Source organism: Apteryx mantelli, chromosome 4 (genome assembly GCF_036417845.1).
Source record: "Apteryx mantelli isolate bAptMan1 chromosome 4, bAptMan1.hap1, whole genome shotgun sequence".
In the NCBI taxonomy this organism is placed as follows: Eukaryota; Metazoa; Chordata; class Aves; order Apterygiformes; family Apterygidae; genus Apteryx; species Apteryx mantelli.
Window position 1 is genome coordinate 84,795,841 of NC_089981.1, and position 24,647 is coordinate 84,820,487.

At 44.5% G+C, this 24,647-nt stretch overlaps 1 protein-coding gene across 1 annotated transcript in view; it reads left to right on the plus strand.

Annotated features, from left to right (window-relative positions):
* ARMH4 (armadillo like helical domain containing 4) overlaps positions 1-24,647 on the plus strand; it is a 75,248-nt gene that overhangs the window by 44,829 nt on the left and 5,772 nt on the right. The window contains exon 6 of the mRNA XM_067295119.1: positions 24,579-24,610. Coding sequence (XP_067151220.1) covers positions 24,579-24,610 — 32 coding nt within the window. The remainder of the gene's footprint in view (positions 1-24,578; positions 24,611-24,647) is intronic.

Below are 24,647 nucleotides of genomic sequence, written 5' to 3' on the forward strand. Positions count from 1 at the left end.
TGTAGACCATGTTCAACGGACAGAAGCCCCAGAAGCCAGCTGGGTTTGCTGTACCTCACTGGTGGGGGATATTACTCGATAAGTAAAGGTACCTTCCAGGATGATAATCTATGCAGTGTCTTTCAGATTCACCAGGTTCTGCATAAGACTTTTTTATTCTGGAATCAGAGGTGTGACCCTGTCAATAATTTAGCTCGGGGACCAAAAACATGCAGCTAAGTACAGACATCAGTGTGAGTTCGCATCTTCCCCTTTCCCTGTGCTGAAGGCTCTGCACATTTTCTAATGTTGCTGGTCTGTCCTGCCGTTCTTCTTGCTGTTTGGATGAGTTATTTCCCATCTGCAGCACAGGCAGGGTCTTATCTTTGGTCCTCAGTACAGGAAAGCTGGTGCAATAGCATAGAAAGTAATGGCATTTTCAGCAAGGTGCCAGATAGGTTTGTTCTGCTCTGTTTCGCAGCGTCTTGTTCATTGCTCACAAATACCGGAATGGAGATTTTCTTTTGCGCATAAAAATGTTTGTGGATTCCCAGAGCTGCCTATGTTTTCGGTCCAAAAGCTCATACTGAAATGTGTAGTTCATCTGTCTCTAGGTTTTGGTGGATCTGTTTGTTATCTCTTAGAAACTGACTTAGAAAAAGAAACTTTAGCTCCTGGATCCCTTAGGGTAGTTCAAATAAATGTGGATAAATCGCATTTCTGAGTTAAGGGACAGATTTATAAATCAGGACATTATGACAAACTAGTTTGAATCAATGGTTCATGTAGTCCATATATCAAACCTCTAATCAGGCTTGATCAGTAAGTGGCTAAATCTATCGACTGATTCATAACATTACTGGACAGTAGCTTATCTTTCATGTTTAGGGTTAAATTTTCAGAAGTGCTCTGTGATTTTAGTATTTCTGTATCTACAAAGTATTACAGACTCTAAGTGACCCATGGAGATTTTGTTCATGCTGTGGAAAGGGGAGCCTTTCCCCAGGGAATTCCCTGTGCAGAATCTTTGCTGTTATAAACCCAAAAATGTAACTTATCCATGCACAGAGGTCTCCTGACCAAGGCACTTTTGAAACAGCCAAAAGAAACTTCTGGTTCCCAGCCTTTCCTTGGCTTTGTATATATCTGAAATATGCTGTTATATTTCTTTCCCAGGGAAGACTATTAACATTGACTTAGAGATTAGAGCTTGCTCACTGACTTGTTTGCGGGATTTTGCAAGACCTGTTGGAAGATAAGCGACTAGCCCCCTGCCTGAAGTTTGATGAAATGTCTGTGTCTTTCTCCAGGCTGATTACTTTTAGTGTCTAACGTTGAGATTTATCTCCACGCTGGGAGATATAAAATCCTGGCAAAGGTGTTTAAATATTTCATTACGCCTTCTCCTGCTGCTTCCTCTTGTCTTTTTTGATCTTTGTTGCATCCTCTTGCCTTGTGGGTGACACCATGTCCTACAAACCTTCCAGACTGGAGGCCAGACTCGCCCGTGGAGAGCTCAAATAAAGATCTCTCAGCTCTGTGTTTGCCCAGTGTGTGAGTGAGTCGCTGTGTGCGATGGAGCATGTGGGCACAACACATCCCATCATCTGACAGGGACCTGTCGGTCTCATGAGGAGCGATTGCCCCACAGCTGCGTATGGGCCTTGAGGCAAGCTCCCGTTGAGCTCTCGCGTGTCTCGCCTGGTGGATGCGATGCAGCTGGTCAGTATGGGGTGAAAAGTCCTGCCTGATGTATGCAGTCATGGAGGTGGAGGGAGCTTGTAGCATTGATCTCCTAACATGTAAGGGTCAGGCCAAGCTGGGAAGGTGGTCATTGAGAAGAAAGCAAATGTGTGTATTGTGGGAAGGCCTGTGCACGTGCCAGGCTCAGGTTTAAAAAACGTCTGAAAAACTGGTTACACATTAGACCCAAGCTGAATCTCAAAAGCTAAATCTCAAAAGCTAATCTTTGGTTATTGTGTGAAGAAGCTGGAGTCTTGAATTTCCTACTTCATGTTTTTGGTCAATTGGATTTTGCTAAGCTATGGCCTTGTCATTATTGTTTCTGCTTTGTTTTGTGAAGGAGTCATTATTTGGGGTTTATACCTCCTCTCCCTGCCACTGTCAGCTGGAGAATCACAGATCTTTCAAAACAGGAAATCTACACTGAATTCAGTTCTTCACTGTGTCTTTTCCTCTAAAACCACTCTGTGATCAAGCTGCTACTAAAATAACCTCAAAAGTGTCCTCTGTTTATTCCTTCCTTGGGGCTTGTCAGTGATTTCTTTGTCTGTGTAGAAGTCATGTGGCAGAGTTTGTCTTTCTAGAGGACCTGATACAACACTTGTCAAGTCAATAGAAAACTCTCTGTCCTGTTTCATGGGCTTTGGAAGTTGGGCAGTGCAGAGTGGCCTTCGGCATTTAGATAATAAACATTTGCTGTTACTTTGAAAGCAGATTAAGCTCTGAAGCTTTATTCGGATAATTTTGTGAAGGTTCCCTCACATCAAATCATTTCTCCATTATTTGAACAGATGATGGCAGCAAAATCAGCAGTTCATTCGGAGATGTTCGTATTCCAAAATGTTCTCCAGGAGTCACATCTTATCACTATCCTAGTCAGAGAGTGGTCTCTGACCGGTTCCAATCAGGGTAAAGACCTTTCAGTGCAAGTAAATTGTTAAAGATTATCTTAATCTACTTGGAAAAACACCGGATTCATTCATTTCCAAGTGGAAGGGCTGGAATGGAGAATGTCATAAAGCATCCTCTGGCAACTCACTGATGTTGTTTTGAGACATTTTGAAGACTGAGGAACCTGTTAATGTAAACAGCACAGGAATATCCTACCCTGTTTTCTGTCTTCCTGGGAGGATTTTGCTTCTGAAAGGCAGGAGTGGGTAAGACCGAGGGAGCTGGTGAATTCAGCAACAGCTCATAGCATTGCTCTTGAAACAGCGCTCTGTGCCATATGTGAAATAAATGGAAAATGCAGATAACAGATACAGTCTGGGGATAAATTAACCCCTTCACTTACAAGGCCAAGCAGAGCTGTCTGGGAGGTGATGCAGGCATCAGGGAAATGATTTTACGAAGTTCATTGAGTGGCAGCAAACTTAACAAGGTTTTTGGATGTTCGCTTGTCCACAAAGCCTCGCTCACAGCTGTTAATAGGAGCTACTGAGAAAGGAGAGATTTTGCTCCTCTGCAGCCCCTGCTACAGCCATTCCACAGGAATTAAGCTTAATATCTGAGGACATAAGATAAAGGTGCAGGGGCAGATGGACGTGGAGTTAGGGCTGGTGTTTGATTCAGACTTAGGAAAGTCTCAAGGCAGAGCATCTCTGTGGGGCATAGATGACATTTGAGGGGGATCCAGGAGATGCAGGGTCCAAGTGATGGCCAGGCATTGTACCACTTTCTTGCACAGTGCTGAGTCCTTCCAGAACTGTTTTACACCATTAGCCCTGTGGAACCAGGCCTGCTTGTCCGGGGGTTGAATTTGGCCTCATGCCTCTTTGAAACACAGAACAAAAAAGCCGGGTCCTACATATCCCTTGATACATGCCTTGAAGTTACCAGTCTAGCCAGTAACTAAAATTGCCGCTCTCCTTCAGTGTGTTTCCCTTCAGAGACTCTGCAGTGTTTCTGCGAGTGTTTGAGATCAGACATTTCCACCTATGTGAGCTAAAAAGGGAGCTGCCTTCTTCACCTTTTGTCTACCAAATATATTTGTGGCTCCTTCGTTTGGATAACCCATCATCAGACTGTCACCTCCCACACCCAGGAGAGTTTTCATCTGTCAAACTTGCTTTGTCCTCAGCCAGTACAGTCTCAGTGAAACCATTTTGGTTGATTGTCATCAGGCGTCTGAGTCATTATCGCCAAGAAATATCCACTGGCTTTGAACGCTCATTGCCTCTCGTGGCTCAGCTTTCAATAAAACCTTTGCTGTTAACTGAATAGGAAGTGTCATCTAGATGATTTTTTGCTAGGACAGTACAACAGGACTTTGGGTGAGATTGGCAGAAGCACTCAGCACTGCTCTAAACCTCTTTTGGATGAAATGGAAATTCCTCTTCTCAACTGTAACAGAATTATATCTATGCCAAAACATCTGCAGATTTCACCCCTGCTTTCTTCACTGGCTTTTGGTCTGCCTACCTCCATTTGGCCTGAAGTACCTCCTATAGGCACTTTCTGGTTTGCATTCCCAGTCCACAGATGAAGATAACACTGCTTGCTTATCTTAGATGACTCTGTGAATCTGATTAATAAAGCTAGGACGCTGAAAAGCAGTGGAAGAGCTAAATATCATTACATAATGAGACCTCATTCACAGTAAATGATATGAAAAATGATTTCTTGCAAAGAATTACAAATTGCCATTGCTTTTTTAGCTTAATTGTAGATGCTTGATTCTAATTTGTTATTTGTCATTTCCATGTTAATGAAGAGTTTTAGATATAATTACTGCATTTATGGCAAACAACACATTATCATTTTCCAATGTTTGCAAAGTGCTGGCTTCTTTAGAAATAAAAAAGCTGAATAATTATCATTACTGTGCAGCTCTGGGGAAGGCTCTACAAATAATAGCGTCCAGCTCCCTCTGCAGAACACTTCTTGTGCAGACGCTTTGCGGAGGCAGCTGCTCTCATTAGCCCCATTCTACATTTGGAGTAACTTGTCCAGGCCACTCAGCAGGCCTCTCGCTATCTTGAATCCCAGCCTGTATTGCTGTTTCTGGGCTCTCTTCATCACTCTCATAACCCAAAGCCCCATGAGAGCTATCATTTCAGTTGTTAATAGGTTTCCCAGTTTGTTCTGGTCTGTGAAAGAGCTGACGTGTTACCGTATTCAGGGAGATGTTCCCCAAGCCCCATTCATTGGCATGTTGCAGAGACTGTGCTTGATTGACGTGCGATTCATGGATTTCTGAAAGTATCTCATCTAAAGTCTGGAAAGCCCTCATATGTTCAGGGACAGGAAGCCCATAATTGCTGTTTTTGAACAAGGCAGTGCCATGTGCATGATTCTCCCTGCCTGCTGAGATAGTGAATCCCTCGTGTTGATAGAAGTGATAGTTCCTGATCCTCCATTTTAGCAACATCCCTCCCCTTTGTCTGTCCCCATCCTGCAACAGGGGCAGCCCAGTCTGCGCTTCCATCCGTGGGGTGCCAAAAGGCAGTTTTATCTGCAACACTGGGAGGATTTGATGCACAGGAGCAGGAGAGAGGAGCCCTAGCTCATTGAGCTGAGAGGCTGGTGAACATGTCACTTCCCTGTAATGGGCAGCCCTCACCTGTGGTCCTCCTCCACTGGCAGCCTCCATCTCAGAGCTACTTTGAGGTTTGGCCAATGCTATGACAAGTCTTGTTGTTATGATAATGAGAAGCCTTTGGCTTTCTAGTCTCCGGTGTTCATGGTCCCTTTGTCCCTGTGGCAACATGGTTATTTAGCTTCAATACCTCTTCTCCCTGTTCTGGTGCTTGCCCACGAGAATGTACTTATAGATGCAATTCTGTTCCCTTTCAGCCTTCATTATGGCAGGCTGAATGGGCCAAGTTCCTTTTGTTTTTCCTTGTAAGATAGTTTTTGCTTTTGTATCCTAGCATTGAGACAGTCTGAGCATGTCTGTGGAGACCTGCTATATGTGGCTTTCCATCACCCTTTAAGAAAGGTGGATGCAGATCTCAGAGAAAGATCTTGGAAAGCATGCAATAAGGAGATGCTTTACAGGTTTCATAAGAGTTTAGCAAACAGCATTTGCTAAGTTTTGGGGACAGGCAGATGTTTCAGTGCTGAATGTGAGAGTGCAATCCTCTCTGTTAAGATGTATCACGAGGTAGAGAGTCAGAGGCCCCTCCAGCCTCTCAGAACCTGCTTCTGTTTTGCACCTCTCCATGCTCTGGGTTCCTCTCTTTTGGAGACTCTGCTTAGAAGGGCCTAGGAGATGCCATATAATGTGTTTGAAATGGAATAGATCAACGGGCTCTGCTGTGAATTATCCCACCCCAAGCTTGCTCACTGCACAAGGCAGCCCGTGAAATGCCATAGGACTGACAAGATGCAAGTACTGCCGAAGTATTAACACTAATCTGTAGACTGACATCAGCATAGTATGTCCAATAAACAGCAATCCCTGCCCGGGACAGCTCCAGCTACCCTGATTTGGGAAGGCTGAGTACTGTGGTGAAGAAGAGGGAGTTGGAGAAGAGCACTGAAGTGCTGTTCTGCTGGCGTGTCACTGCTGAAATCCTTGAGCAGGTTTGCAGCTAACGTTTAGATCCGCTTCAGCTTTTTCAGTCAACACTAGGTGTCCTGGAGCTGCTAGTTTCAAGCCAGCAAAATTGAAAACATTGTCACTCATCCCATCATGGTAAGAAAAACACTGTCCTGCTGTAGTAATGCCATTGCTAAGGCTTGTGGGCACAACATGGGATACAGATTTTAGAAAGATGAGCCGATACAAAGTCAGTGCAGGCTCATTCTTATATATTGTGAGACAGTTCATGGGTGGTCCAGGGCTGAGGTGTGGGAAGCTGGTCTCACCCCCATCACTGCCTGCTTGGTGGCTCTGAGTTAGTCACATCTCCATGTTGTTCCTTGGTTTCTCTGTTTGTAAACCAGGGCCTGCCCATCTTGAAGAATTAGATACCCAAGTTAGAATTGGACAAAGTAACGTGAGTACAGGGTGAGCCAGTGCAAAGTGATGCGTGTGGCCGTTTGCACTGGCCAAATCTTAGGCAGAGTTTGTTGTTAGTTGATGTACGCAGGCCCCTAGCGGGAGAGGGCTGAAGAATAGATTTCTGTACTATCAAATGCTACTCCTTGGCATGAGCTTCAATGTGAATTTGTGAGAACAAGAGAAAAGAAAGCTCTGTCTCTCTATTGTGCCTATACAAAGACATTCTCCTGTCATTTCAGTTGTGAGACTGTCACAGCTTCTTGTAAAGAAATCTTCAGGACAGAATGGCTCACAGAAGTAAATCTCTGAAGCAGGAAGGACCCAGTTATATTGCTGGGAATAAATCACTGCCATTCAAATGACCATTTGCCATTCAAAATATTTTCTACTCAGCTTGCATTGGTGTAAGTGCCCATGTGCAATGTGAGAACAATTGCAGTTTGACTCAGAAATGGGCCTAGAAAGACTATATCTAGGGCTCACCTCCCTTCTCAGATTTCCTGGGACTATTCCAGATCTTTCCTTACATCCACCTAATTTTGAAATGGGAACATCCATAAGCGCTTCTGTGGACTTGACTGCTAAGGAGACCTGTCCTATGGCCAGCCCAGCCTGGAGGAGAACAGGAAAAAGTCTTCTTCCTTTTTGTTCTTTGGGAGTGTGGTAGCACCTACGATTCAGCTGAGAATGGGGCCTCACTGCACAAGTGCTTGGTGAAAATCAGAGCAGGACAGGGCATCCTGATAACCTTGGAAGCATCCATCATTCTTACTGCAGAGTCACATCTCGGCAGAGACCCTGGCTCCCCCAAGAGTTCCTCTTTGAGCCCACCTGACTGAAAGGGAGATGTGGCTTGTAGGCTCTGCTCGATCCGAGCTCCCAGCAGCTTAGTCAGATATGGGTCTTTCTAGCTGTGGCCCTTTTGTTCTCTGAACTGCTCCTTCCCCTTAGCCCTCCACTTTAGCCTGAGTCACCTTTGGGTTTGGTTAATACTCAAACAGTGAACTTGATAGGAACGGTGCTAGCTGCAGAGGATTGTATGTTTTAACCTACAAGGTCTTAATAAGAGGCTGTTAATTTCTGCTCTGCAAACACTTACTTCTACAGCATCATTAAGAAATGGCTAATCCAGGAGTGAAGATGCCGGTTGACTTGGCTCTGGCCTCGTATGAAATCCATATCCAGCAGTCCGGCCTCTTCCCTTATGTCATCATGTCCCCATAGACCTCTGTGCTGTACCGAATGGGAGCAGATCTCTGTGATGTTTCCATAGCGGGGACCGTTGCTTAAGAACTGGTACTGTTAGTTCTGATGTTGTTCCACCCACCATCAGAAACAGACCAGGATGAGAGCTGATTCATCCCTAGAGCAGCGTGATGTTTGTTCCTCCGTTGGAAAAGGGGGTCTTGCAGTGTCCCTACTGCTCTGATTTTGCAGTAGTGTGCAAAACGCTTCTGCCATCCTTCCATGCAAAAAACCCTATTCCTCCTTGCAGTTTCCTCCTCTTTGCTGCCTCATCCTCTTCGTACCGTTCTGAGTTTGCATTCACCAGCAAACCATAGCATGACTGAAAAGTGCTGCTTTCCCTTCTTGTACTCACTCTGCTGCTGGCCACAGCACATGCTGGCCTGCGAAACACCAGGGAAGCGCAGGAATGTCATGCTGTGAGATTGCGTTTTAAACATGGCAACATTTAGGTTTCCTTGTTCTGCACTGTTGTTTCATTGTTGCCCTTTGGTAGAGTGCTTGAAAAAAACTGATGTGCTGCATTGCTGGAGATTTCATCTGGGTGACGTGAGGTGCGATTAGTGACAGCAAATCCGGAAGGGGGATTGGCATATCAGGAGATTGATAAGTAAGGAGTCGCTTTTTGTTAGGGCTCAGGATGCTTCTCTTGCATTATTTATGATTTGGATCAGAAGCTTAATAATTTTTGTGTGACTGCAGCACAACATTATTCTTTTCTCTCTCTATTTCTCTCTTCTCAATTCTATCATATTTAAAGATTTTTTTTTTGGAGAAATGTTAAATGCTTGCTAGTTTTCCGCGGGAGTGAGTTACCCATGAAGACTCCAAGCGAAAAGTAGTAAATAAATCAGTCTTTATTTTCCTTCATTGTTTGAGTTCATTATCTCCTTTCAAGTGACAGTGTAATACCTACACACACACTTCTAGAAATGGCCTGGGACAAATTCCTCAGTGCCAGCTCAGGTTTGAGTCTGTTGTTTGTCAGTGATGGCCATAAAGAGAATGTAGCACCTTAGCGTTAATCTCAATGGTCTGCAGATGTGAACATCCGTGGCTGGGTGTCCAGCTCTTCAGTACAGGCATCCTGATTTTCATTAAATGTTGAGCTTCCAGTGAGACTTGCATCAAATCAGGATGAAGTCTGGTTGAGTGCAGCATGACCATTGATAGAGCTGCCGTCTGCTTCATTGCCCAGTATGGAAAGGAATGTCCTAGTAGGAGGTTTATGAGTGGAGGAGAGCATATGACTGATTGACTTGAACCTACCTTTGCATCACTGTGTCTGGACAGTTTGTCGGTAGGACTGGCCAAACAGCTTGTAGGCTTATTACCAAGGAGTGGTAGGTGTACCTGCTGTTTGTTCAGATCTTGTAGATCTCTGGGGGAAGTGTGTGGCGGGTCAAGCCTGGATTTGCTGTCACATCACTACAAATCCCTTATATTTAACACTGGCTTTACAATGTGGGTCACGAATGCAGTCCGTCATTAACGACTGGGTATCTTGTCGTTGAGCTAAGTTTTGGATCAAGGTGCAAGGAAACCAAACGGCTTTTGTTGCAGTGGTTAAGTTATACTGGATGTACGTTGGGACTCACTGAATGCGGTGCTCTCTGACCGGAGAATGAATGTACCAGTACTGCTGGGCCTGCCTGAAGGATGCCATCTGGAGCAATGTTAGTTTGGCAGTAAGGTGCCTTCTTCCCTCCTGATATGCCTGGAGGGACTGTCTGTCCAGTGACTGCCACAGAGGTCCTACTGGGTGGGAGAAGTGTAGCTGCACAAGCACACTGTGGTGAGCCCAGTCCCAGGATGGCTTTCCAAGAGTGGGGTGTCTGTAACTCTCCTCTCTTTGAAAGTAAGCATCTAAAAAGAAGCTGATGATATGACATGAATGATTCAAGTGTTTTTGGCCTGAATGGAGCTGCTAAATTTGTCTGTAATGAAAGCTCAACCAGCCCTCAGCATTTTCCCACACTATTGTTCTGTGCTCTTGGCCTGTTGGAACGGTGATATAATTTCTGTTTTAATGCACTTTATAAATACATCTTGCTGTTGCCAAGAAGTGGCTCTCCATCCAAGTCAGGCTGCTGCTGTCCCAGGAGCTGCCTTTCCCTTGCCCAGCTTGGAAGGGACTGGAATTATAAATCAGAAGGCAGAGCTTTCTGATCACGGGAGGCTGCACACCATCTGATCCGACATCATGCTGCTGATGAACCCAAGTTTGTTCAAGGGCCATGTTGTGACAAAGGAATGAAGAGCGTAGCATCCCACAGTGACAGCAGTGGAGTTAGAAGCTCAGAAAAGAGCTACAAGATATCACAGTGTCAGAAAAATGGGACTTTGTAGTGCTGACTTTCATCCTGTCCCCAGCGCTCTGCTCCTCTGGCAGGCTCTCTGCCACGTGCTGGAGGCAAAAAGCATTTGGACTCTTGCATCGTTTTAACAATGAGGGACAAGGCCTTCACCTTGGGGGGTCCCAGTTCAGCTCAGAAATGACCTGAAAATATTCCTTAATCTGAGCCACTTCCCTTGCGAAATCGTTTTAAGACAACCGCTAGACTCAGCTAGACGCTTGCCAGATGCTAGGAGCGCAGCACGTTCCCATTTGAGGGTCTGATTTCTGTTTCATCCGAATCCATCACTCCAAGACCTGGCTATGAAAGATGGCTTTGGAGTCAGGCTGGGGTGATTACTAGAGGGAGAAAGTAAGAAAATTTTATTTGCAGAGAGAGACTTGACGTGACTCCTGAAACCTCCTTCTGGGTCTGTCACAGACTCCCTCCACGGAATATGAGAACAAAACTGGTTTTCACCTCATTTGACACATGTGGGTGTGTGGGGACAGCTCGGTTGTGCACAGGTCAAGATAACAGCATGAGACAAGGCGTAATGCAGTAGGTGCCAGGACCTGTAGCTGGATGTTTGTCCGCTGTAGCTCTATTTCTTGTCGGTAGCAGGCAGCCTTGTACTAAGAGGATTACTTTTCTGAATTATATTTCGTTTTAGTCGGTGGTGTAATAACACATTCTGACACATCAAATCCTATGACTTGGCTTCTAGTTTAGCCTGATGTTACATGACTAAATGGGATGTATACAGAGGACATTTTTCCCCCTTTTGTATACTATAAATTTAGAGTAGCAACATTAATTCAAAGTGCATTACAGCAGGGAGAAGACATCATTTATGCTACCTTGGCCTGATGCTATATGTGATTACCTCCCTGTCTGCCTCACTTCCAGGCATGAGGTGTTTTCATGCCACAGCTTTCCTGGAGCTCGAAGTCTAATCAGCAATCTCCGGGGTATCCGGCTGTCTTTCTGGCTCTTCTCTGACATTGTCAGTGATCTGCTCTCTCAAGAGTGCCATAATTCCTGGAGCTGCTCTGTTTTTTAGAGGGTCAAATCTCACAGCGACAGAAGCCATTTATAGACATCAGGAATAAGTCAATGGGAAGTATAAGCACACTAGAAAATCAGTGTACTTCACTACTAGTAAGATCTTACCATTTCTACGTTGTTTCCACTGGTTTGCTTTGCACTTTACTCATTCCATTTTCTTCTCTGTGGGATTTTCCTAGGGCCCATACCCATAGGCCTACTTTGAACATTACTAGTGTCTGGGGCAGTTTTGGGGAAAGCCCATTCACTTCTCTCACCTGTCTAATGAAACTGCTATTAAATTTGTCTTCTGTTCTCCCCTGCCTGGATAAGGATACTTTGCTACACAGATGTTCAGCCTTCACAGTTGTGAATTTTACCATAAGCAGAGATGGGTATTGACCATTTGGGGTTCAATGTTTAGCCTGCCTGAGTCTTCAGTCAGGTTCATGTTGACTTTAGTGGAAAGTGGCTAAGGTAGAATGGATTAATTAAACATAGTGTCTTTTCATGGACCCTTTATTAGCATTGCATATGAAGTTCAGGCAAGCACATACTGACGAGTTGCACTTGGGTATCACCTCCTCCCCAGGACTGGGCTTCTTGCAGCAGTTTGCGCAATTTTGTGTGTGTTATCAAGGATATTGATCTACAGATAAAATCAATCTAAAGATATCTACAGGCATATAATGTAGCAGCATGCCTGGGGCAGGGCACATCCTCAGGTCTGGTAGAAATGATGCTACTCTGCTGAAGTCAGTGGAATTTCACCGCTATGGATAAGGCTGAGTTTGGTCTATTAGCCCCATGTTTAATGTTCTTCCTGGAGCAGGAGGAAGGCTGGGCTCAACTCTTCTGTTAAGCAATGCCACAATATGTGCTCAGAGCAGCTTTCAGAGCAGCAGAATTCTTTTCTCTTTAGTCTTTAGGGTGACAGAGCACTGGAACAGGTTGCCCGGAGAGGATGTGGAGTCTCCATCCTTGGAGATACTCAAAAACCATCTGGATAGGGTCCTGGGCAACATGCTCTAGGTGACCCTGTTTGAGCAGGAGGGTTGGACTAGATGATCTCCAGAGGTCCCTTCCAACATCGACTGTTCTGTGATTCTGTGATTTAGACAATTTTGTCAATTTTAGTCGTTGGACAATTTGCTTCTCCTCTGCAAACATTTGCTAAAATCTTTCCTGCACGCCTTATCTTCAAGAAGAGGTAATACAAAGTGTTCTCTCTGAGTGCGTGCTAAGGAGGGTCTCAAAGGGAGAATATATCTGTTTTTCCTTGGCCCCCTCGATACTTTGATACTTAAACTAATGGTGTCCTAAAGGACATTTATTTCTGGATAAGACTATCCTACTGTGATTTAATATTTGTGTTGTACTAGCTTCCAGAACATAACATTGAGATGGAGATGTTACAGTGGGGGCTACTAAAATGTGTAGGAAGAGTCTCTGACACAAACAACTTAGAATAGAAACAGAAAAGACAGACTGGAGGGCGAGGAGACACCTACCCTTAATATTCCCATGCTAGGGATGGGAAATGGAAAAACAGAGATTATTTGACTTGCCTGTGGTTATACAGGACGACAACTGCAAGGCTGTCGAACCAGTGTCAAGAACCTTAAGTCCCCATTTGGTGTTGCAGTACAAGCGCATCCCATCACGGTGGGGATCCAGTGTTCAGTTTTTGATGCAAAAGGAATGTGGAATCAACCTTTTTTGTTTGCAAATATAAGCAAATGCATTTTTGTTTGCGACTAATACTGGACTCTGCTCAGTCTGCTGATGTTCATAAGTATTTGCGTGAAAATGAGTCTCAGATAAACGGATTTTATTTCCAGCATCTGATCGATGCTCAGGGCTTTGTGGTTTAATTACTAGAATTGTTTGCTGAAAACAAAATTCAATGCCTATTTTTTCCCTTAAAAGTCAACTCCTTCATTTTTATTTCCAACCGTTTAGTACTTTATTGATCTTATGCCATTTCATGACTAGTGTTGCATCTTTCCAGCTGAAATACAGGCCAAATCTTGAACTAAAAAAGTAAATTCCTTTTTCTTAAATGCAAAAATGGAAAATGCCTTATTTTAGCATTGTTTGCTGCAGAAAAATCATTTATGCAGTATCATCAGGAAAAAAAATTGAAAAATATATTTGCTCTTTATGGAAGGAAAAAAACAAAACAAAAATGTTTTCAGAGCCTGATTAATATTAGACATAAACTGAAATAGAGAAACAAATTTTGAATTTAACTGCTGATCCTTCAAAGTAGATAAGGAAGAGGTCTCTGTGAGGAGGACGTGCAAGTTTGTGTGGCTTGCATTTAGAAAGGATTGAAGTACATGAGTGGATAGAGCAGCAGCATGGCAGAATGACCTCTGCTCTCTTTAAAGAGACCCTGTGGCTGCAGAAATTTGGAAGATACCTTAGTCAAAGTGCAGTGACCTTTGTTTTGCTGTTGTCCTGCAACAGAAACGAGATGCCGTTAGAGCAGAGAGAAGATGCACGGGATGCTCTCTCCATCTGCTCTGGCTTTTTCACTCCCCGCATCCCAGCTACTTGACATTTAGTTTTAATTTGCAAAAGTGGTATCTGTCTTTCCCAGACTATGGGAAAGGGTGCTGGGTTATGGAGCGGAAAATAGGCTCGCTGAAAAATGGGCATTGAAAAGTAGCTTGAGACTGATTTCCCTTTCGTGCTCTTTTTCTACAAAATAAAGGGTCAAATCCTACGGTCCTGGGTCAGGCAAAACCACTGATTGCAGGGAGAGTCGGTGCAAGAAAGATCTAAAAGATTGAGGTATGTAATTACAAGATTCCTGCAACATTTTTGCAGGTTCCCTATCTGAGTTGGTGACATCGGATGGCACAGCTTCCCGAGTGCTGCAGAGCTGCTTGGAGGTGCGCAGCCGTTATTTATTGAGCTTTGTTTTCCCTACTCCCCACGATGACTTGGGCAGGTTGCAAACCGAGCAGAGGCCTGGGTGACGATGCAAAGAATTTATGTTTGAGGGCCATGTCCTCAACTGCAGTAAATCAGGAAACTGCCAACTGAGTAGCTCAGTCCGTCGTAAAGCATTTTAAAAATCTGTCTTTAAGGTGGAGATGTGCTTACTGCTGAACGGTAGCGCTTCGCCCAGACGGCACTGCAGCGTACATCTGCACCCGTGTGTGGCTTGCCTGGGAACAACAGCAGTGTCAACGTTAAACTTGTCCGATGTTCCCTGTTATGTTTTAATTGCTTATACCTTTGCCAGATTTTAACCGTTTGGACTGAAATTTCCCATGCAGGCTGCCAGACTTTTGGAAAAAATTTCAGCTAAAATAGTTGAGCTGCTTCAGTGGCTGAGGAGAGGGGGAAAAAAAGCAACATTTTTTAATGGAAATCTCTGAGAAAAAAGTAATGGGCAATTAAAAATGGTGTCCTGCTGAATATTCAAGATAGGGCATTTCTTTACTCGTGAAGCTTGATTTTGCAGCTTTAGTAAACTTCTTAACAAAGCTTTTTTGTGTAGTTTATTTATGTATTGCTATCCAAACATTACTACCTAATAGTAGCAGTTGAAGAGCCATGTGTCCTATGAAAGCTTTCATGTGCCTTTTGAGTGCTTCATTCAGGGCATTAACCTACCCGTTCCAGAGCTGATGCTAATGGTTGAAATCCCTGTGCTCTGAATTTTTGTAAAATGTTGCCATATAGATGTTTTAGTCTGCCACCCAGCTGATTTCTGTCTGCGGATCCCTCTGTCTCTAGCCCAAATCACACCAGACTGAGCTGGCCGAGGGGCACCGTTCCTCTGTTCTCCGGCCAGGGTGGCTGTTGCTCTACACCTCCTCCGGGGTGGGAGCCCTGTGGACATTTGAGACCTCTCTCTGGTTCCCTGTAGTATCGCAAACCAAATTTGAGGGCTTGGTCCTTATTTCCAGAGTGGTGGAAACATGCTGCCCAAAGCTCCTTTGGTCATGGTTTCTGCAGGAGACAACAGTGGTAGACCGCGTCTGAGATGGTGGAATCAAAGACTTGTTCAGGCTCCTCACTTCCTACTGCAGTGACGAGGCAGATGGTATTAACCTGGGCTCTTGTGACACAGAGAGCGGATTAAAAATTTCCTATGAGCAACAGGATAAAAGCAAAACTCCAGTGGAAATACTACCCCTCTTTCAACATGCTGTTTCCCTTAGAGAGGAGCTGAGAGAAGAAATGTAGTGTGAAGACCTAGCAGGCCTGGAAGCTCTTTAGACCCAAATCAGGGTTTCCTGTCTGACGTGTTGTGGTCAAGGGGACCCAGAGGTTGAAGTTTGGTGTGTTTTGAAGAGAGATCTTCACCGTTCCCCGTGAGACCACACTGTACTTACTTTCAGCCTCAAGATACTAGACCTTGCAGTCATGGCATGTTCATGCTGTGGAATGGTTGTTGTATTTTAGGTCTTTTAGGTGCTTTTAAGATATTTCTCTTTCTCTCCTTGGTTCAGTAAGACTAATGTTACAGAGGCTGGACTTGACTGTGGAGGGACAGAAGACAGGATCACAGAATGGGAATCAGGCAGCTTCTGTGGACAGTTAATCACAATATATGTCAACAATAGTGTGTGGCCCCCTGTCCCCATTCCCCTGGCTTTAGAGCCTTTGTGCTTCCTCCTTCACTATTGCATATCTTGTCTCTATGCTTTGCACTTACCCTCAATGAAACTTTCTGTTTGGAAATATCCAAGCAGTTTGGCCCAGATCCCCCTCCTCTAAGTTAGGCATCAGAGCTGCCCGGACATCTGTCTGTAGCCAGCAGAACTGAAGAGCATCTTCAGAGAAAAATCCAGACCTGAAGTGGGATGAATCACCTTTTGCAGGTGCCGGTCTCTCTCTCTGTGACTCTGGGAGCTGAAGGTAGCTACACTTCTAATTTAGGCATTTCAGATAAGTGCCTGAAGTTTGATGGGATAAATCTCAGCCTTGCAAGCATTTTTCCCTTTCATGTAGGTAATGATTACGTGCATTTTACAGAGGAGGAGGGTTAGCTACCAGTGGCAGAGCCAGTTAGGAACTAAGGCATCCCAATTCCTGCTTATTTTTAGGAATGCTTTGTATTTGCAATATGGGCCCTGTGACTGTATAATGAATGAAAACTGGTGATATGAAACTTTTCTGCATACAAGAAAGCCCATTAGCTAAAGCAGGCTGGATTCAGAGCTGCTTGTAAATCTGTGTGTTGCTCTAGGAGCTGTGCCAGCGTAGAGCGGCTGAGGATCTGCTCCAGTGTGTGTGTGCTGGAGGAGGTGTTCCCATTTCCATAAGCGAGGTTTGCATTCCTTTTCCCGGAGTGCGTGTAGTTTTTGTACACTGTGCGATGCACTAAATGTTTAATCATGCAACATATTGTGACAGCCTGTTCACAACAACATCCCGCAAATGTCTTTTAGGATTCTGAGAGGTTTTCTACCTTAGCTCCGTTTTAACATCTTGTGCCTGTCTGGGATCACATAGAGAGAAACAAATAGCTCATCCAAGCCAGCAAGTGTTTCCAAGGCACCACAGGAGAAGTGAGTTTACAGAGAAGTGCAGGTAGCAAGTGATGAGGTGGATGTTTGCTACGGAGAAGAAGAAACCCAACCCAATGCCATGGGGAAGGCAGTGTCAAAAGGATCAATGTAGTCAGAGGAGTTAGGCAGCCCACCTTAGCTTCTGCTTTCTGGGTGAGCTTGGCAAGTTCTCCTCACCATCTGTCTTTTCCTCTAAAGACCTTTCAGTAGGTCTTGGCGGGTGATAAAGCAGAGCCAAGCTTGGGTTTTAGCTGCGCAGAGAGAGAACAGGTTATATTCTGTACAGTTAATAAAACTGACTGTTGCATGATAGCTATAGAAGTTAGCTTGGTTAGTTCAAAGTTCACATGACAGAATTTTTTTCTGAAAACATAAATGATAATTGTGAGCTTGACATTTGTTTGATTATCTGGCCATTCAAGCCTTTTTCAGTTGGTCACGAAGGGAAATACACTCATCAAAATTCCCATCAAGTAGAAGTAGTATTTCTTCTGGCATTAAAAAAATGCTGCCTTCCAGCAAAATGCCATTTTCGCTTTTATTTATTTGTGCTAGTAAGTAAATTTGCAATTGTGTTTTTTAAGGAAATGGAGTTGATGCAGCCTTGTGCTATTAACTTGTCAGAGCATTTTTGCAAAATTGTTCTCTGTAGTCTCATTTAAAAGAAAGTCTTATCTGAAAGAGAAAGGGATGAGATCTGTAACATAGGACAGATTGCTTGGTGTCTATAGACTGATTTAAAGTAATCAATGTTTTCTTTATTTTCGTGCTTTGACCAGTCCTCCTTTGCTAGAACAAGTAATACAGTCTGGAAATTGTGTGTGCCTTTGCAGGTGAGGGAAGAAGAGAACTAACTCTAGCAGATTACTTGCTCTCGTGTACACAACAGAGATTGAACAGGTACCTTAAAGAACAGTAACATCTTGTTTTCTCACTGCGGACTCTTATGCGTATAACTATTTTGGCAAGATGATCACTGTAAAAATTCTCAGGATAAGGGCGAAGTTTCCTCATTTTGACTGCCACCGGTTGTGAGCGCTAACCAGAAGCAACACCAAAACCAGCCATTTCATGACCAGGAATGAGACTGAGAAGAGCAGGATATTGGCAGACATGGAATAAGTGAATCAATTTGTCCTAGGGAAAAAAGAAATGATGGCAGAACTGTACTGAACCACGTCAGCTGCAAGATGCAGTTAACTGTCCTGTGACAGATACAAAGTCTCATAACTACATATTTACAATTTCTGTGTCCTTGAAGATGCGCAAAACTGGCCTCTTCCCACATTACAATGAATGTAGCAGTGGGTGGAACTAAGAGCTTGTCCTGTTCAGAGGGAGGCAGAACAAACCCCAAATCTACTGCAGGGGTTTGCGTTACACTCACATTTAGTGCTCGAAAAGAGCTTTTCTTACTGCTCCTTGGATTCATCTGCCTTTGCCTTCTGCATCTCGTCTTACACAGGCCGTTTGCTGTAGATGCTGTCATTTGATTTCTGGTACAGCACCTGGGGCAGCGAGGGTCTTGGTCCTTACGTAGCTTATCTAGTTCCTGAGATAACATGAGTAACTAGATGAGGGAGGGAGGTCCGGGCAGCGGCACTGTGTTGTATGTCTCTGCTGCAGTACTGATTTTAGACAGACGTGAAAGCAATTAACTGTAGCTGTTAGATCCAAATCTTTCCTGCCCCAAGAGTGTATGGGTGACTAGATATTTTCTGATTTCTTAGAATGAAGCCTTGTGCTGTTCCCTCGGCCTAATGCATTTAGAGAATTACAGGTGTAATTGCTGGGTTAATGGCTTGCTGGCAAACTGCAGATACTCTGTGGGAAATTACCATCTGCGACACGCAGATGCCCCGAGATGTTCTGGGTTCCTTGTGCTAGGTGCTGTACATTCACCTATGAAGTCAAGTTCCCCCCATGAAGATCTTACACTGCCAATAGCTGAGAGACACAGCAAATATCATCAGTCCCATTTTACCAAGATGAAGAAGCAAAGGCCCCAAGAGGTTAGGTAATTACCTGAGGTCTTGCAAGAAGTCGGTGACAAAATCAGAGTTTTGTCCCAGACTATGCGAGTGCCGATTCAGTTCTTAACAATAAAACTATCCTTCAGTCCCTTTGTCTGTCCTTGGGAGAATGTATAGGAACCTGGTGCCACGTTTTCAAAACTGGTCTCTATGGCTGTGATGAAGAATTATTAAAAAGAGGATGCTAGATGGACAGATCAGTGTCAACATGACATTTTGGAATCCAGATATAAATTCTGGATTGGAAAATAGCTCTAGATGTGCAGGTCAAAGGGACGGCGTGCCTGTTCTGTCATGCAGAAGCAGAATTACTTGAAGATGGTGATTAAAAAAAGGAATATGATTAAAACAAGCTGATAAGATGGAAACTAAAGTGACAAGATAGAGCATCAGGGCATCTAGGAGAGAAAGGGAGAGATGTAACTGTTGGGATGAGGCATGAATTATTGATTGAAATCCTCACCAGAAGGTGAAGCCTTTGCTTTTTCTTATCCAGGGAAGTGAGAGAATGAATGAGAAGTGAGCAGAATTATTAAGCAGGCTTTATCATTGCTTTGCAATGGATAATTAGGCAATTAGGATTATTAAAAGTTGACAAAGCATGAAGCCCAGAGGACTTGTGCTCCTGATTTCTGAGGGTACTGGTGAGGGAAGCAGAGAAAAGCCTTTGGCAAGAGATTTGATGGTGCATTATGGAGGGGTATAAAACTAGAGCCTGGCTCCGGGACCCAGCACCCTGCAGCTTTCAGGGTTGAGGTGAGAACAAAGACCTGAGCAATAACCAAGAATTTAGTTTTAGATAAACAGTAATCTGAATAGCAACAAGAAATGAGATCAGGAGTAAAGGCCACTGATAAGGATTCAGGGAAGGAGGGCACAGCTAAAAGCTATATACACGGACCCGTTTTTTTCCTGGCTGAGGAGGCACAGTAGTCACGTGAGTCACTGCAAATGAAATACTGTGCGTGCTTTTTGCAGAGCTTTGGCCTTGGTTAACATCCCCTCTCCTTTCAGGTGAGTTATTTGTAACAGGATACGCGGGGAGCCCGACTTCGCGGGGCCGTAAGCTGAGCGTGCTCCGAGTTCCCGGAGCCCCGCACCGAGAGGTGGGACTCCTCCCTAGGAGGGAAGTGTCAGACTGTGGTTTAGACTCGCGGTAAATATGGTCTGTCATTCCTTTAGTAATTTAATTTTTTTTTTTTTGGTCAGAAGTGATAAATACTGGCTTTTTCCCTGTTGTAAATCATGCAAGCTCTTCACTCTCAGAGGGTGTTTCAAGCTGAACTTGGAGGCAGCTTCCAAACCTCTTCCCCTTCGATTCTCTGTTGTAAATTATATCTGATCACTCTGGCTTTAAAGAGAAGCCCGGCAAAAAAATGGGCAGCTTGCCTCAGCTGGCTCAATCTATTCGTAGAGGGGATGCAAAGCTGCGGACACAGGGAAAAGGAGAGGGACGGGAACACATGGTGAGAAATACCCTGGAGGAGGGTAATTTGTAGCCTTAAACTGCGTCTTTTGTCCCATAAAACCACAGCCTAAACCCGTGGGAGGAAGAACTGCAGGTGAGGCATAAAGAGCCAGAAAGGCTGGCAAGAAGGCGGGGAGAGGTTTAATTTAATTGCTGATGAGTGAAGCCTGGATTCATTTGTCCAAGCTGTCCTGAAGCAAGTGACTTGCTGAAACCCAGTTAGGAAATCTGTGCTGGAGCGGGGACTTACCTGGGGTGGCTGGGCCTGGGGGCTGGCTCGCCACGCCGGATAGTCATGAATAAGAGACATCTCCCACAAGGATTTGTTTGGATTAACAGCATTGTAGAGGTTGGCGGTGAAAGGAGCTGTTGGACTGTCCAGAGCTATGTACTCTTAAATGTCACCTAGGGCCCCTGCACGGAGCCGCCTGCCTGTGGCGGGCAAAAAGCAAACTTTGAGAAAGGCTTCGCTCATGGCTGTTTTCGACCCTTCCTTTGGATCAGGTTACTCCCAGGAACATGTAGCATAACTTCTTTAATTGGTACCTTGGCGTCTTGATGGCTGTCTGCACATTTTCAAGGAGAGAGCTGGGGAAAAATGACTAAAAATAGCACAGTGCATCTGTACCTGTCTGAATTCATCCTGGGCGGCTCTGGAGTCAGCTCCGGACAACGGCGCTCCTGGTTGGGCTCAGATACTTCATCCCTCTGTGCGGTTCCGTGCTCAGGCTGAGCTGGGTTGCAAATCTTAAGCTATGCGTTACTTAAAATTAAATTTGCAAAGGTGCAGATGTTGTATAAATCACTGAGGAAATGTCAGGTTCTGCATGTGATTTGCAGAAGGGCTCCACACTGATCTAACTCAGCTCCCAGGGAAAAGAGGGGTTCAAAATTAAGCCGAGGCAGAGAGTTAGGGAGCGTTTTGCACCGTGGGTTCGGTTGTACTAGTCACGGACTAGAAATTAAAATGCCAGGGACAGAAAATCAATCACTGCACGCACTTGTTAGTCATTTCTAACCCAGAGGCTTTTGCCGCTTGTTCAGGACATTCTGTGATCAGGCAAAGAATAAAAAGGATGTGATGAAAAATACATGGAATAGATTATTTGATACTAATTATTTGCTGGGTGTCATTGGCAAGGCACCCAGTGTTCTCCAGGAGCGTTTCATTTTTATGAGAAAATCCCACCCACAATGTTCCTCTTCCAAGATCAAGTTGAGTGTATTAATTTCATGAATAATGATGTCTAATTAGAGTCTGCAGTCTAAATTTAATTGGCGGCGGCTATTCAGCATAGATATCAATTCTAACTTGAAAAAGGGCCTTATCTACTCCTCACGCTGCGTTTCTGCCTATGTGTAAATAAGTGGAACAGTGAGCACTTGGTTTTAATGACGCAATGGTTTGGTGTTTCCTCACAAGTGTTAAAACAGCTGGATGCATTTAGTAACATTAAAACCGATTTGTAGTTCACTCTAACACCGTGCTCGCTGACTTGTCGGGAACCTGGCCATGTCCCCACGGTTGCTCCGCGCCGCCTGCTCTTGCCGGCGAGAGTCGGTTGCTGCCGTGCAGCTCCATGCCTTCCCCGCGAGCGGGCGTCCGTCATCCCCGGCTGCGGCAGAGCATCCCACAAGGAGTTGGGGAGAAACCACCTGGCAGAGATTTCTCCACGAGGATGGGCAAAATAAAGAGCTTTGGAGGGCTCCTGGCCTTTCTCGGGGTGCTGGTGGCACAAGACAGCAGAAGTGAAGATAAAAGCCATCTGTATAGTTTGTTGGAGCGTGTAGAACTAGCTCCTCCTAATACCTAATAAATGGCAACGTGATCTCAGAAATATCACATGCCCTTATTTCCTTTGGATAAACAGAATTATGGATGTGTACAGCCAGAGACATCATTTCCCCCGTGGTTTAGACTGAATCAGGAAGGTGTCTGACATGTGCTCTACTTGCTGAAAACGAGGCCAGTTTTAATATCGGGCAACTGTATAAATAGCAAGTCAAGGTTTGTACCCGAGTGTCCGTGGGTCCCAACAGAAAAGCCGCTCATTTTGTGGTGCAGAAGGGAATGAAGCCAGTATTTGTATTCTTTGAAAGCAGGTAGTAGAATATTGTGAGATTGTCTCCCCAGTGGAAATATCAGCTGCTACATACTAATTGTCAGCAATGCTCTGAAGCTAATTGCTGCTTGAGAGGTGCCGTTGTTGTTCAGCTGCGAGAAAGTGGGTCAACTATTGATGAGGTCACCAATCCGATGGAATTATTATGAAAGACGTATAAAAATAGCCTTTGTGCTTAGCTTGGTTTGGGGCCAGCTGAGCATCACAGCGTCTTTAACTGGCTCGGTGCATGCACGGTGCCCGCGCACGGAGGTGTTGGTGCCTGTGCGTCGAGGGCATCAGTCAAAAGCCTCAAAATGTGCACTGCAGGTTTTGAACCGGTGGCTGTTGTTATTTAACTGTGAATCGCCATCGCCACTCGTCTTGGGAACCTGGAATGAAGCACAGTGGCACAGTTAAAAAATGAGAGCAATATTTTGGGTTTTAAATGGAATTTTCCCAGGCAGCGGTGCTGTCTGTTGTCTGAGATAGCTGTACTTGCATGTACGCTCTTTTGTTTCACAGTTTTTTCGGCTCTAGATGGTTTAGGATCCTTCTGTCTGGAAGGTGCTGTGTTACTGGTAGATTAAAGGTGACTATTCAAGTCACGTCAAACTTGTTAAAATGTTTTAGTATAATTCAGTGATGCTGACAAGGTCTGAGCTGAGTCTTATTACTTCCCAACTGCTGCACCTCTCTGTATTTTATCTGAGACATAAAAAAATAATCTCTGCACGGCACTACTGCTGCACCCTACTCACTCACAGTAATGTTTTTATTTCAGAAGGATGGTTATACTGAGAGGTACATGTAGATGTGCCAACAGGCAGACTCTAATACTGCTAATGAAAGCTTTGAAATGAGCTTCTGGAAAAAGGTACCCTTTGGAAGCCAGGTCTCCCTCCATAAGGGGTATGTTACATTTGGGATCTAGTGCATCTTGGGCAAAATGTCTTTCAGAAGCACATTCATGCAGCCAAGATTCCTATCAAGCCTGTAGCACTGTCCTTACGGAGAGACTGGGATCCATGACCACAGCTTAAAATACAGTTGCTGAACCATGATAAAAACTACCTTTCGCTGTTTTGCTGCCTCTTAGCTACGAGTAGGGCATTCATTAAAACAGTAGCTGATATCCTAAAGGATGAGCGTTTTGTCTTCTGTGCAATGCAGACAAATCCAGAATTGCCTGTAGAATTAATGAACCAGGCACCCGCTGCTAATCATTTGCAGTTCTTTGAGATTAGCTTAATATTTCATCCCAAAGTACATGCCATTGAAGACTTCTAATTCTGGAGTATCATATTTCATGGGATTTATATTAACTGTTAGGAAACAAGAGCCTTAGTGATGACGGTGTAAACTTACTTGCTTTAGTAATTTAGCACCTCCAGGGCTGTCTCAGTCCTCAGATGTTAGCTGGTGACTTCCCCGAGCTGGCAGTGGCTGTGTATGTGCTAATCCTTCCAGAAAAAGGCTTTCACAAGTCTCGATGGCCATAGCAATGGGCCCAAAAGGGGAGAGCTAATGAGGGTTTTTTTGGGTTGAGGGCTGCTGCAGGACCATGAAAGCTTGGAGACCCGACACCAGGTCAGCCTGCCGCTGGGTGCTGTGCAGGGAGGAGGCGAATGACCTACGTTCTCCTGCGGCAAGGTCAGGGCCAGCAGGAGACCAGCCCTGTGCGTGACAGCTAACGGGGGAAAATGTCTTTTTAGGTATCAGTACAGGCTTATGCCTAACAGAGGGAAGAATGACTATGTAGAAGAGGTTGGTGGAAGGAGACAGTGGTGCTATAATATTGTTTTCTCCCTCTCAGATGTGCCCAGCGTGTGTATGAGAAGTGCTGGTTAAATACCAGCAACCTGAAGCATTGTTCTTCCTCTTCCTCTTATAATCACATCTGAAGGTGTGGATTACACAGGAAAAAACAAGCTCCCTGCCTGCCAAGTTGCTTGAAGAGTTTCTCTTGTTGATTTGCTGCATTTGCTCTCCTTCATGAATGAGAAGAGAGGAAGTCTAATGAAAAATGTTAGAAGCTTGTCAAGTTAATTAGTGTCTATTTTAATGCTATCATTATCATTTGTCGCTAATTAATATAACATAAGTAGCATGATTACAGCTTATATTTTGTCTTATTTTTCAGTGAGAAGCTGGATGGAGAAGCTGAAAGATAAGGTAGGAGGCTCTGTGTTTCTCTCAATCCTTTTAAAAG